Below are 14,790 nucleotides of genomic sequence, written 5' to 3'. Positions count from 1 at the left end.
TTTCTGACTTGCTTCACTCCGGAGAATAGGCTCTAGGTTTGTCAACCTCGTTAGAACTGACTCAAATGTGTTTCTCTTTATGGCTGAGTAATAGTCCATTGTATATATTGTTCTGGCTCTATGAAAAATGCCATTGGTAATTTGAAAGTGATCACACTGAATCTGTAGATTGCATTTGGTAATATAGTCATTTTCACACTATTCATTCTTCCTACCCAGGAATATGGAATCTCTCTCCACCTGTTTATGTCGTCTTTCTTTTCTTTTCTAGGTGTCTTAGAATTTTCCATCTTTTGTCTCCTTAGGTAGGTTTATTACTAGATACTTTATTCTTTTTGTTGCAGTGGTGAATGGGATTGGCTCCTTAATTTCACTTTCTGATTTTTCATTGTTAGTATATAGGAATTCAAGTGATTTCTGTGTATTGACCTTGTATCATACAACTTTGCTAAATTCATTATTTAGCTCTAGAAATTTTCTTTTACTAGAAAATAGATAGTTTCTTTTGGGTTTTCTATGTGTGGTATCATGTCACTTGCAAAAGTGAGAGTTTTACTTCTTCTTTTCAGATCTGGATTCTTTTTATTTCTTTTTCTTCTCTGATTGCCATAGTTAGGACTTCCAAAACCATGCTGAATAATTGTGGTGAGAATGGACAACTTTGTCTTGTTCGTGATCTTAGAGGGAATGCTTTTCATTTTTCCTCATTGAGAATAATGTTTGCTGTGGGTTTATTCTATATGGGCTTTACTATGTTGACAAAGATTCCTCCTATGTCCATTTTTTGAAGCGTTTTTGTCATAAACAGGTGCTGAATTATGTCAAAGGTTTTTTCTGCCTCTATTGAGATGATCATATGGTTTTTATTTTTCAATTTGTTAAGATGGTGCATCACATTGAAATTGGTTGGTGTATATTGAAGAATCCTTGCATCCCTGGCATAAACCCAAATTGATCATGGTATATGAGCTATTGATTGTGTTGTTGAATTGTGTTTGCTAGAATTTTGTTGAGGATTTTTACATCTGTGTTTGTCAGTGATATTGGCCTGTAATTTTCTTTTTTGTGTTGTCTCTGCCTGGTTTTGGTATCAAGGTGATTTTGGCCTCATAAAATGAGTTCGGAAGTGTTCCTTCCTCTGCAATTTTTTGGAAGAGTTTCAGAAAAATAGGCATTAGCTCTTCTCTAAACGTTCGATAAAATTCCCCTGTGAAGCCATCTGGCCCTGGGCTTTTGTTTTTGGGAGATTTTGGATAACACTTTCAATTTCAGTGTTTGTAATTGGCTTGTTTGTAATTTTTATTTCTCCCTGATTCAGTTTTGGGAGGTTGAACTTTTCTAAGAATCTGTCCATTTTCTCTCAGTTGTCCCTTTTATTAGCATATTGTTGCTCATAACATTCTCTCATGATCCTTTTCATCTCTGTGTTGTCTGTTGTAACCTCTCCTTTTTCATTTCTAATCTTGTCAATTTGATTTTTCTCCCTTCTGTTCTTGACGAGTCTGGCTAGTGGTTTGTCCATTTTGCTTATCTTCTCAAAGAACCAGTGTTCAGTCTGGTTAATCTTTGCTATTGTTTCCTTCATTTTCTTTTTCATTTATTTCTGCTCTGATCTGTATGACTGCTTTCCTTCTGCTGACTCTGGGAGGTTTTGGTTCTTTTTCCAGCTGCTTTAAATGTAGGGTGTTCCCTGTTCAATGCTTTTCTTGTCCTGGAGATAGGATTGTGCTGCTATCAACTTCTCTCTTAGAAGTGCTTTTACTGAATCCCATAGGTTTTGGGTGGTTGTATTTTTGTTGTCATTTGTTTCTAGGGATCTTTTGATTTCCCTTCTTATTTCTTCAATAATCTTTTTGTTATTTAGTAATGAATTGTTTAATCTCCATGAGTTTGTGTTTTTTTACATTTTTCTCCTGTAGTTGATATCTAGTCTCATAGTGTTGTGGTCAGAGGAGATATGTGATATATTTTCAATTTTTTAAATTTACTGAGGCTTGATTTGTGGCCCAAGATGTGGTCTATCCTAGAGAATGTTCCATGTGCAGTTGCAAACAAAGTGTATTCTTCTACATTTGGATAGAAAGTCCTGAAGATATCAATTAGATCCATTGGGTCTAATGTTTCATTGAAGTTTTGTGTTTCCTTATTGATTCTCTGTTTTGATGATCTGTCCATTGGTGTAAGTGGGGTGTTAAAGTCCCCCACTATGACTGTGTTGCTGTTGAATTCCCCTCTTATGCCTGTTAGTGTTTGCCTTGTGTATTGAGGTGCTTCCATGTTGGGGGCATAAATATTTCCAATTGTTATGTCTTCTTCTTGGATTGACCCTTTGATCGTTATGTAGTGCCCTTCTTTGTCTCTTATAATATTCTTTATTTTAAAGTCTATTTTGTGTGAAATAAGGATTGCCACACTGGCTTTCTTTTGGTTACCATTCAAATGAAATATCTTTTTCCATCCATTTACTTTCAGTCTGTATGTGTCTCTAGGTCTGAAGCGGTCTCTTGTGGGCAGTATATATTTGGCTCTTGTTTTTGTATTCATTCAGTTATTCTGTATCTTTTGTTTGGTGAATTGAATTCATTTACTTTAAAGTAATAATCAATATATATGTTCCTATTGACATTTTCTTAATTGTTTTGGGTTTGTTTTTGTAGGTCTTTCCTTTCTCTTGTGTTTACTGGCTGTAAATCCCTTTAGTATTTGTTGTAAGGCTGGTTTGGTGGTGCTAAATTCTCTTAACTTTTGCTTTGTCTGTAAAGCTTTTGATTTCACCATCAATTTTGAATGAGATCTTTTCAAATGGGGTTTTCTATTTCTTTCTTATGTCATAGTAGTACTTTAAAATGCCTCATAATTCCATCCTCACATAAGCATTTCTCCTCTACAAATTAAAACTTGTCTTTTAAGATCAATTTTAAAACAGAGTCTTCTTGTAGCATCTTGAATTAGTGTTTTACACTTAAACCTTTTCAAAAATGCTTATTATGGTAATATGAGAGAAATTAGTATTTTCATATATTTATAAAAGTATATTTTTATATCCTTGAAACATGTTGAAATATATAATTGACAATTTTAATCTCATAGTTTTCTTCCCCTGGTATTGTTTTATTTTCAAAAGTTCCGAATTATGCCTAGGTTTGCATTAATTATACCAGGTTAGTATCTTTTACAAATAATTATCTTTACAGTGTTTTTCCTAAATAAGTCTATCTATTTCTAATTCAAATGTATTTACCCAAATCCTTTCTTCTGAGTCCCTTGCATGCCTCAAAATAATTTATTACACCCCAAACTGAAGACATTGTCCCTGACGCTTCCCTCATCCCTGACTCTTTGTAAGCTATCCTTCATCTGTCCTCCCCATCCTAGTAGACAGCATCACTGAAATGCCGCAGCAGGAAAAATCCTGGACTCCAAACTTCCTTGAAATTACCACCTCCAGTCACTCAGGAAGTTCAGTATTTTCTGCCTGCTTATCATTTTTCATATCTTATTACCATAACTCACTGTCTCACCTATAATCTTGAAATATTCTTTTCTAGTTTTGCTACCCTGATGTTCTCTTTTATGTTGCTGCTAGAGTAATCTTTCTAAAATATACTTGTCAATCTTTTCATTCCTCCTCGCTCTGCAGTTTGTTTTAGAATGTCTGTTACCATTTTTATTTGGCTATTTTAAAAGCCAAATTAGCTTTTTAATTACAGTTTAATGGACACTTTGGGTGATGTACAGTATCTAGTGTGCTTACTGTCCACTCTGGAGCATTGTGTATAGATTTTCTTTTTTAATGCTCTCCTCTAAAATACTGTTATATTTGCTGCTTCCTTCAATCTAAGTCTGAATTTGGCTATAAGGAGTTCATGGTATGTGCCACAGTCAGCTCCCAGTCTTGTTTTTGCTGACTGTATAGAGCTTCTCCATCTTTGGCTGCAAAGAATATAATCAACCTGATTTTGGTATTGACCATCTGGTGATGTCCATGTGTAGAGTCTTCTCTTATGTTGCTGGAAGAGGGTGTTTGCTATGACCAGTGCGATCACTTGGCAAAACTCTATTAGCCTTTGCCTTGCATTCTGTACTCCAAGACCAAATATCCAAATAGGGAAAGGAGTACATCAAGGCTATATATTGTCACCCTGCTTATTTAAGTTATGTGCAGAGTACATCATGAGAAACTCTGGGCTGAATGAAGCACAAGCTGGAATCAAGATTGCTGGGAGAAATATCAATAACCTCAGATATGCAAATGACACCATCCTTATGGCAGAAAGCGAAGAACTAAAGAGCCTCTTGATGAAGGTGAAAGAGGAGAGTGAAAAAGTTGGCTTAAAACTCAACAATCAGAAAACTAAGATTATGGCATCCGGTCCCATCACTTCATGGCAAATAGATGGGGAAACAGTGGAAACAATGACAGACTATATTTTCTTGGGTTCCAAAATCACTGCAGATGGTGACTGCTGCCATGAAATTAAAAGACACTTGCTCCTTGGAAGAAAAGTTATGACCAATCTAGACAACATATTAAAAAGCAGAGACATTACTTTGCCAACAAAAGTCCGTCTGGTCAAAGCTATGATTTTTCCAGTAGTCATGTATAGATGTGAGAGTTGGACTATAAAGACAGCTGAGCGCCAAAGAACTGATGCTTTTAAACTGTGGTGTTGGAGAAGACTCTTAAGAGGCCCTTGGACTGCAAGGAGATCCAACCAGTCCATCCTAAAGGAAATCAGTCCTGAATATTCACTGGAAGGACTGATGCTGAACTGAAACTTTGGCCACCTAATGTGAAGAACTGACTCATTAGAAAAGACCCTGGTGCTAGGAAAGATTGAAGGCAGGAGGAGAAGGGGATGACAGAGGATGAGATGGTTGGATGGCATCACCGACTCAATGGACATGAGTTTGAGTAAACTTTGGGAGTTGGCAATGGACAGGGAGGCCTGGTATGCTGCAGTCCATGGGGCCGCAAAGAGTCGGACACAACTGAGCGACTGAACTAAACTGAAGTTTCTACTTCCTAGTGCAGTGTGGACTTTTCCCTTTCATTTGAATAAAAGCATGGCATCAAATAAAATAAAATAAATGTGTGATGATGTAATGCCTTTACTTGTTTAGTAGATCCCTGTCACTTGAAGGAAGAAGATGACACTTGCTTTTCCCTCTTTGAACCTGGTCCTCCAGTTTTGTCTCTCTATACAGTTCCCAGTAACTGTGATCTAGTTTTCCACATGACTTGTGAACATTGTTTCACACCTCATCTGTTGGTTCATGCCACTCTTCCTAGAATCCCCATCACACCCCGGCTCTGCACTCTGTCTTCTGAGACACAGCCCTTTGTCACAGCGTTCCTTGAGCTTCGCAGGTACACCTGCCTCCTCTCTCCTTTGTGCACATCCTGTGCTCTGTCCACTTCAGCTGCAGAGATGTCAAAGGATACTCTTCTGCTCTTGTTTGTTTCCGTGTGTCTCTGCCTTGCCTAGACGCAGAGCAGAGTCACTCTTCTCTTTACAATTCTAACTTCTCCCAGGACACCCTAGAGGATGTGCTGGACACAGTGATTGTTTGTCGTCTCACTGACTGAAGAACCAATGAACCTGAAGTTGGGTTTTGGTTTTATTTTGTCTTGTTTTTATAGGAAGGAGCCACAAAGCCAGAACTTGTTGAAAAAGATGCTGATATTATTGAAAGGGCTCCCCAAGAGCAAGCAAATCATGACCATTTGACTTCTGTTGATAGAGCACGTGAAAATGATAGAAGTGGTAAGTCAGTGAATGCCTGTAAATTTTGTCTATACTTAAAAGCAAATATAAAAACATGTAAATGGTATAGATCCAAATACAATATCCATTTCATTTTAAGTACACTTCTTTTGCTCTCTTTCTTCAGAAGTGTCCCACCTACTACCAACTTTTTCTTCCTGAAAATGCTTTAACCCTCTGAAATTCTTTTCCACTACTTTATTTTATAGAAATATGTGTGGATAGAGGTAGACTTAATATGCCTTTAAAATTCATAGTAGTGAATGTTCTCATTAATGTATCTGTGACTGCATTTTACAGGCATGATGTCAGGCGTAGGATTGGGAGAAGAGAAAGATACAGAATCACCTTGGGATTCTGAGGTACTGTCTTCTATTATTATTTTGAAATGTAAGCCCTGAGTATGTAAGTACATGAAAGCGGGAGATGCTGTGACTCTCACCTTTGCATTTCCCCATCAAAACCTTTTTCTTGCTTTTAACCTATATTGAATAAAATAATTCTGTGCTAAATACTACCACCTAGTACACTTTTGTTCCTTTACAAGATTCACCTAGTGAAGTCAGTGTAGTACAGAAACCAAGGGTTAGAGATCATAAGGAATCCCTTTGAGTTCTGAAGTTACATTTATCTGAAAATTGAAACCTTATTTCAGGTCAGCCCATGGCCAAATGTTTCTTTGTTTTATGTGTGTGTGTGTGTGTGTGTGTGTGTGTGTGTGTGTATCACCTCTTTTTTAGATTCTTTTCCCATATAGGCCATTGCAGAATATTGAGTAGCCTTCCCTGTGCTATACAGTTGGTCCTCATTAGTTATCTGTTTCATACACAACAGTGTGTAGTGTGTATGTGTCAGTCCCAATCTCCCAACAAAATGTGTGTTTATTTGGTATATATGTATGTGTAAAACTGCTAGAGAGGGTCAGAGAGAAACAGGTTGAATTGTGGTTTTTTATTACTTGGACCTTGAAAGATAGTGCTTGAAACTTGAAAGTGTTACTGTGTTTGGATTGTCAGGTTAATCTGGAAGAAACATTTAAGAGAAGCAAAAGCATGGGGAATAGTAATAACTATGTGGGGTTATAATAATAGCAGTTTTCTTTAGCAATGTTTTAATAAGTACAAACCATTTTGGATTGTTTAAGTAGCAGGGGGACTTCCCTGGTGGCTCAGAAGGTAAAGTATCTGCCGACATTTTAGACCAAGGTTCGATCCCTGGGTCGGGAAAATCCCCTGGAGAAGGAAATGGCAACCCATTCCAGTACTCTTGCCTGGAAAATCCCATGGATGGAGGAGCTAGGCAGGCTACAGTCCATGGGGTTGCAAAGAGTCAGACACGACTGAACAACTAAACTTAAGTAGCAGGGCAGAGTACCTTCATGGCAGCCGTACTTGAGGTAACATAAAGTAACGATGCCCTGTTTGAAGGTGGCAGCTATGGAAGGAGATAGGAAGGGCCTAATGTCTTTGTTGCTGGCAGCCACTGCCTGGTGATCCAGCAGTATATGAAGTCAGCATGCAGGTTCTGTCATTTGGCAGCTGTGAGATCTTGGCAAAACCTGTCTTAACCGGGTTAATTGTAGGCAGTTTTTAAAAGTGGGGTATTTTCTTAAAAAGATATTAGGAAATCCTCATGGAACTCAATATTCATTTTAACAGAGTATCTCTGAGAGCGTCCCACAGAAGTTTGTGGATCATTTATCTGGAGATCAAAGAGGAAAAAATACGTTAAATGGACAAGTACAAGGTGAGAACTATATTTTATAGAAAAGTTATTTGACAGAACATTGATTTAAAATGGGAATATTCTAACAGGCAAAAAAAAAAAAAAAAAAACACCAAAACACCTGTCAGATGTGTAGTGAGGAAAAAGACGAGAAGAGGAGGGAAATTGTGTATCTTATCAGGTGTCAGCCACAGATTAAATTGAGAATCCAGTTTAAGGAGCTAAATTATTAGTTCCTGGACTTCTTGGAGGTCCAAATGTTAAGACTGTCCAGTGCAGGGGTGGAGGTTTGATCCCTGGTCAGGGAACTAAGATTCCACGTGACACATGGACAAAAGAAAAAATAATTAGTTCTGTTTCAAGATACTCTACAACCAAAGGAAGGCTGAGAAATAAGAGGCAAGAGGGAATGAAGGATGAGAGAGGCAGAGGGTGCAGGGAGGAAATGAAGAAAGGGAGCACAGGTCTGTGGGGGGAGGGGGCAATAAGTAACGAAGGTCTCTAGATAAAGGGAGAGTATTTGACCTGCATGATGCATTTGAAGGGAGCTTCCAGCACCAAAACTTGTCAGAGAAGAACAACAAAGTTCTCCCTTCCTCCTGTTTACTCGTTGTTAGGAAGACATTCAGAACCGCGGTCCCTGGGCATGCAGAGTGGTGTGTCATCCTCTGGGGGAGCGTGGGCATAGGTGCTCAGCTGTAAATGTATGCAAATTGGTGTCATATGAAGTGTTGCTGCTTTCCAAGATGGTGTCACATGGGACAAAACAAGAGAGCGGGAAAGAAGGAGAGAGTTGGGGACACACTAGGGAGATAAGGAACCTTCAGCCTGATAGAGAGTCCACTGGAAAGTTTCCAACTTGTAATGCAGTTTCAGTTTGGGGGGAAAGTGTTAGAGTGAGGAAGTTGAGGCTAAGATTTCAGGAGAATAAATTAAGTTGAAGTAATGTAGAAGCAGACTCCCTATAGACCAAATAGTTTCTCAAATTTTAATTAGTCGCCTGGGGACCTTGTGGGAAGTGCACATGCTGAGCATGAGGTCTGAGATGCTGCATTTCCAACAAGCTCTCCGAGCAGCAAGGGTGTAGCCTTGCGTTTGGAGAAGGCAATGGCACCCCACTCCAGCACTCTTGCCTGGAAAATCCCATGGATGGAGGAGCCTGGTAGGCTGTAGTCCATGGGGTCGCTAAGAGTCAGACACGACTGAGCGACTTCACTTTTGACTTTTCACTTTCATGCATTGGAGAAGGAAATGGCAACCCACTCCAGTGTTCTTGCCTGGAGAATCCCAGGGACGGGGGAGCCTGGTGGGCTGCTGTCTACGGGGTCGCACAGAGTCGGACACGACTGAAGCGACTTAGCAGCAGCAGCAGCAGCAGCAGCAGCAGCAGCAGCAGCCTTGCGTTTAGAGAAATCTGGAAGAAGAGCATTGGCTAGTGCAGGCCATAACAGGATCAAGGAAAAGCATTATTTTATTTTTCTTTCTGAGCGTGTTTATAGCCAGAGGGAAGCAAAGAGTCAAACTAGCAATTACAGGTGTAATATACCATTGCTAAGCAAAGAAGGAAAAGAAGTGGTGGGGATGATCCATAGAGAGAATGTAAAGGGGGAAGAATTCAGACCACAGATCCAGAGATTACCCTTTATAGAGGAAAGACTCTAGTGAAAGGACAAAGGGAGGAAAGTAAGGCTTTACGGAGATGTTTGGAGTCGATGAGGACACTTGAGAGAACTCCTTAGAGATGGCTTCTGTGTATTTACACTGAAAAGAGATAAGATCATTGTTGTTCCCAATAATAAGGGAGGCAGGATGGGGTGCTAGAAGTAGGGACAACCCCAGCTACTCCAAGTAACTGTAGACATCAAAGATATATGTTGTACTGGTATTTGTTATTCAAATTGGATTAATTTGAATATGGAGGGATTGACTACTTTTTAAGATAACTGATTTTTTGACAGTTGTTTCACAGAAATCCTTTTAAGCATTAGCATGATGTACCCAACCAAACTAAGTTTTGAAACAAAACAGATTGATAGGTTTCATTCCCTACATGCTAGAACTGTTATTTTCAATAAATACTACACTGATTTTAAAACATGCAAGATTTTTAACATCTAATAATTCTGTGGCAATTACATTTATTATTTCCTTTTTGATCATTGTATTTCAATGCTGAGAATTTATTGCACATTATTTCATAGGTGTATCTTATATGCCTTCTTCCGTGAGTGGATTGGGAAATTTTAAGATGGCTAAATTAGAGGAGCCAAGACGTGCAGGCATGCCGGTAGCCCACATGGGTGTGGGAAAAAATGAATATTTTTATGAACCGTTTTCTGCAAGTGTATATTCGAGCTAATCAGTTTGTTACTCTTTCCCTGAAGAGAAATGAACTATACATTCTGGTGAACTGTCATCCCAACTGGGCACTTCTTAAATGACTGGATAGATTGAAGAACATGTTAAATACTTGCAGTATAATGGTGTAAATGTTACTGCTGTATTGCATTCAAGATATACTGGTGCATTTTACCATCAGCTTTCACGTTTATCTTCTTGGGTTCATGATTTGCTCCTCTGATTAATTTTCTCCTCATCAGTCGGCATGTTCACATTGGTCTGTGTGCTCTTTAATATTTTCTGAAGTCATTGAAAACATGATGTTACTTTTGAAATCTTACTGCATGTTTTGGTAAACCTGTATTCCTGTTTTTTCTTCACTCTCTATAATGGATTCCTATGTCTGTCTTGCCTGTGTCCTAACATCCCCCTAAAAACAAGACACTGAAACCGAATGTATTCAGTGTCAAGGCTGGGCACGAGGATTCTGCTCAGTACTAACTCTGCATGAATGTATAGCTGGCTTTCATATTTACATGTAATTAACTCTGTGTCCATTTTGCCTTTTAGGTTCTCCTGCTGCTGCTGCTGCTAAGTCGCCTGAGAAATGTCCTAATGTGAAGGTAAAAACACTTATGCTTTTATCTTGAATTATGAACTGTGGATTGTATCATTTGTACATTATTTATTAATCAACTTGTTTCCAATCCAATTCAGCCCGCAGTCGGAGGGAAAGATTCTGTTCCCAATAAAACAGTCGGAATGAAGGATCCACAAACATCTAGTTCAGGTAAATTTTGCAATACACACTTAACTCGCTGCTGCATTGCAGACAGATGCTTTACCATCGAGCCATCAGGGAAGTCCCTTCTGGAAACAGGGACACTGAAATACTTGAAATGCTAGCTCTTCGTACTCCTAACTTCTTTTTGCAAATTTAACTGAAGAATTGGACATACATAAGGCAAATGTTATTGTTGGTATCCATCTTTTGGAAAAAAAAGATATTTATAAGCATATGAACAAGAAATGTTTAAAATGTAAGCTGGAACTCACGATGTTTCTGTATATGTTTCAGTACCCTTAAGTTCTCAGTTTGGAATCTCTACACTCTCAGGAATTCTCAGAGATTAATTATTAGACTTTAATTATTAGATTTTTCAGCAAATTTGGAAAACTCGGCAGTGGCCACAGGACTGGAAAAGGTCAGTTTTCATTCCAATCCCAAAGAAAGGCAGTGCCAAAGAATGCTCAAACTGCACAGGTGTACTCATCTCACACGCTAGTAAAGTAATGCTTAAAAATTCTCCAAGCCAGGCTTCAGCAATACGTGAGCCGTGAACTTCCTGATGTTCAAGCTGGTTTTAGAAAAGGCTGAGAAACCAGAGATCAAATTGTCAACATCCGCTGGATCATGGAAAAAGCAAGAGAGTTCCAGAAGAACATCTATTTCTGCTTTATTGACTATGCCAAAGCCTTTGACTGTGTGGATCACAATAAACTGTGGAAAATTCTGAAAGAGATGGGAATACCAGACCACCTGACCTGCCTCTTGAGGTACCTATATGCAGGTCAGGAAGCAACAATTAGAACCGGACATGGAAAAACAGACTGGTTCCAAATAGGAAAAGGAGTACGTCAAGGCTGTATATTGTCACCCTGCTTATTTAACTTCTATGCAGAGTACATCATGAGAAATGCTGGGCTGGAAGAAGCACAGGCTGGAATCAAGATTGCCAGGAGAAATATCAATAACCTCAGATATGCAGATGACACCACCCTTATGGCAGAAAGTGAAGAGGAACTCAAAAGCCTCTTGATGAAAGTGAAAGTGGAGAGTGAAAAAGTTGGCTTAAAGCTCAACATTCAGAAAACGAAGATCATGGCATCTGGTCCCATCACTTCATGGGAAATAGATGGGGAAACAGTGGAAACAGTGTCAGACTTTATTTTGGGGGGCTCCAAAATCACTGCAGATGGTAATTGCAGCCATGAAATTAAAAGACGCTTACTCCTTGGAAGAAAAGTTATGACCAGCCTGGATAGCATATTGAAAAGCAGAGACATTGCTTTGCCAACAAAGGTCTGTCTAGTCAAGGCTATGGTTTTTCCAGTGGTCATGTATGGATGTGAGAGTTGGACTGTGAAGAAGGCTGAGCGCCGAAGAATTGATGCTTTTGAACTGTGGTGTTGGAGAAGACTCTTGAGAGTCCCTTGGACTGCAAGGAGATCCAACCAGTCCATCTTAAGGGAGATCAGTCCTGGGTGTTCCTTGGAAGGACTGATGCTAAAGCTGAAACTCCAATACTTTGGCCACCTCATGCGAAGAGTTGACTCATTGGAAAAGACCATGATGCTGGGAGGGATTGGGGGCAGGAGGAGAAGGGGATGACAGAGGATGAGATGGCTGGATGGCATCACCAACTCGATGGACATGAGTTTGAGTGAACTCCGGGAGTTGGTGATGGACAGGGAGGCCTGGCGTGCTGGGATTCATGGGGTCGCATAGAGTCGGACAGGACTGAGCGACTGAACTGAACTGAACTGAAGATTTTTCCAGTGTCCAAAAATGCTTATTTGAACTCTGACCTTTACCTAGAGTAAAGCTTCACTTGTTAATGTGTCAGCTGTATTTCAGCTTATAATTATTTCATTTTAGTGTTGTTACACAGATGAATGAAGGCCAATCAGATGTTTTGATTAGCAGACTGTGTGTGTGTGTGTGAGTGTGTTTGTGGTGTCTTTGATTATTAGAAGTAGGGGAAATAATCATACCTTAGATTCGATAGACATAATCTTTTAAAACGGTGATTCTGAAAGTTTTTGGCTTTAGGTTCGTTTTATACTTTTTAAAATTATTGAAAATTCCAAGAAACTTTGTTTAAGTCTATTGTTGTTCACTATATTGGAAAATAAAACTGAAAAACTTAAAATACAAGCACACACAATCATAGTCGCTAATTCCATTAGTCCTTAGTGTTATGATATCACATATTGTGTCTCTGAAGAACTCCACTGTGCCCTCAGAATAGAATGAGAATGGAAGTAATGTTTAGTGTTGTTGTGAAAATAGTTCTGACCTCTTGGACCCCCTGACCCGATGGGTCTCTGGACTTCAGTGATTCTGAGGGGACACTTGAGAACCACTGTTTTAAACCATTGAAGTGGTTGGATATAAAATGATAAAGGGGCCCTTATGTTGACACAGGGTTATAAGTTTCACTTTTACATTTCTTGCTTGTTTTTTTGACTTCTCTTAAGAAATTTAGATCTGACCGTTTCCCTTTCTTGTGGTGTATTCATTTCTGTCTCATGGCCCTCTGTGCTCTTTGGATCCAGTGTGGTCCTAGACTTACCTATTTTCACATGGAAACAATTAGTCACACACCAGGCTATCATTTTTATATAAGTTTATGATATTTTTGTTTAGTCACTAAGTTGTGTTCAACCACTGTGACCGTATGGACTGTAGCCCACCAGGATCCTCTGTCCAAGAGATTTTCCAGGCAAGAGGCAAGAATCCTGGAGTGGATTGCCATTTCCTTCTCCAGGTTATGACGTTTATCCAAGGCTTTAAAAATGAGTTCTGAAGATATTTCTACATTGAGGAAAGACTGTCTCATTGAAATTAAAGTAGTTGTTGATGGTGGTGGTATTCAGTCGCTAAGTCGTGCCTGACTCTTTGTGACCCCATGGACTGCAGCCAGGCCTCTCTGTTCCTCACCATCTCCCGGAGTTCACCCAAGTTCATGTCCATTGAATCAGCGATGCTGTCCAACCATCTCATCCTCTGCTGCCCCCTTCTCTTCTTGCCCTCCCCTTCTCATCCTGCCCTCAGTCTTTCCTGGTATCAGGTGCTTTTCCAGTGAGCCAGCTGTTCGCATCAGGTGCGCCAGGTATTGAAGCTTCAGCTTCAGCATCAGTCCTTCCAATGAATATTCAGGGTTGATCTCCCTTAGGATTGACTGGTTTGATCTCTTTGCTGTCCAGGGGACTCTCAAGAGTCTCTCCAGCACCACAGTTTGAAAGCATCAATTATTTGGCACTCAGTCTTCTTTGTGGTCCAATTCTCACATGTGACTACTGAAAAAAACCAGAGCTTTGCCTATACGGACCTTTGTCAACAAAGTGATGCCTTTGCTTTTTAATATGTTGTCTAGGTTTCTACGATTAATTAAAGTAGTACCACTCATTAAAAGTGGTTTTAAAACCATGGCCTCTAGAACACACAATATTATCATGCAAAATTAAATGTAGAATAAATTAGAGATAAATTTTGTTACTAAAATATTTGTATGTTGAAGGAAAATAATACAGTTCTTATGAAATACAGGTAGTCAGAGTTGTATTCTTACTCAGATCCTGATAAATGGAGACTTTGTTTTCACATTTTTCAGACTGGGATTTGACTAGTTTCAGCCTCAGTGGTGAGACTTGTCAAAGAGCCGGGCAATTGAAAGTTGATGATCAGCGTCCGTTGGTGTCCCAATCAGTGACCAAAAATCAATCAGCATCCACAGAACTCAGACAGAAGACTGTCACAGATAAAGGAAAGATGAAAAACGCAGCGGTGTTTCTGGTAGGGAATTCCACGCCCCATCACCCGTGCCAGTCCCCGCTGCCAGGAAACAGAGGAAGCAAAGAAGGTAATAAAAATTGAATCCAAGTCATACTAGAATATAAAAAGTAGAAGAAATGAGACATGCTAGTTGACATCTCTTTATGAATGTCAGTGACATGTAAGATAGAGTAACCTCTGAAGGAGTAGTGAGTTTGAGGGGAAGGAGGACGTGGAACTGATTCTCTGAAGAAAGACTTTGTACGAGGTAGTCAGAGTTGTATTCTTACTCAGATCCTGCTAAATGGAGACTTTGTTTTCAGATTCTTCAGACTGGGATTTGACTAGTTTCAGCCTCAGTGGTGAGATTTGTCAAAGAGCCGGGCATTTGAAAGTTGA

At 39.4% G+C, this 14,790-nt stretch overlaps 1 protein-coding gene across 1 annotated transcript in view; it reads left to right on the top strand.

The window, feature by feature from the left end:
* The window catches only part of LOC120868620 (ankyrin repeat domain-containing protein 26-like), a 73,735-nt gene that overhangs the window by 26,437 nt on the left and 32,508 nt on the right, over positions 1–14,790 (top strand). The window contains exons 9-16 of the mRNA XM_040247331.1: positions 5,645–5,768; positions 6,069–6,130; positions 7,427–7,531; positions 8,111–8,129; positions 9,671–9,793; positions 10,404–10,456; positions 10,551–10,623; positions 14,231–14,479. Coding sequence (XP_040103265.1) covers positions 5,645–5,768; positions 6,069–6,130; positions 7,427–7,531; positions 8,111–8,129; positions 9,671–9,793; positions 10,404–10,456; positions 10,551–10,623; positions 14,231–14,479 — 808 coding nt within the window. The remainder of the gene's footprint in view (positions 1–5,644; positions 5,769–6,068; positions 6,131–7,426; positions 7,532–8,110; positions 8,130–9,670; positions 9,794–10,403; positions 10,457–10,550; positions 10,624–14,230; positions 14,480–14,790) is intronic.

Source organism: Oryx dammah, unplaced genomic scaffold (assembly GCF_014754425.2).
Source record: "Oryx dammah isolate SB20612 unplaced genomic scaffold, SCBI_Odam_1.1 HiC_scaffold_10, whole genome shotgun sequence".
Classification (NCBI taxonomy): Eukaryota; Metazoa; Chordata; class Mammalia; order Artiodactyla; family Bovidae; genus Oryx; species Oryx dammah.
This window is presented reverse-complemented; position numbering and strand designations above follow the sequence as displayed.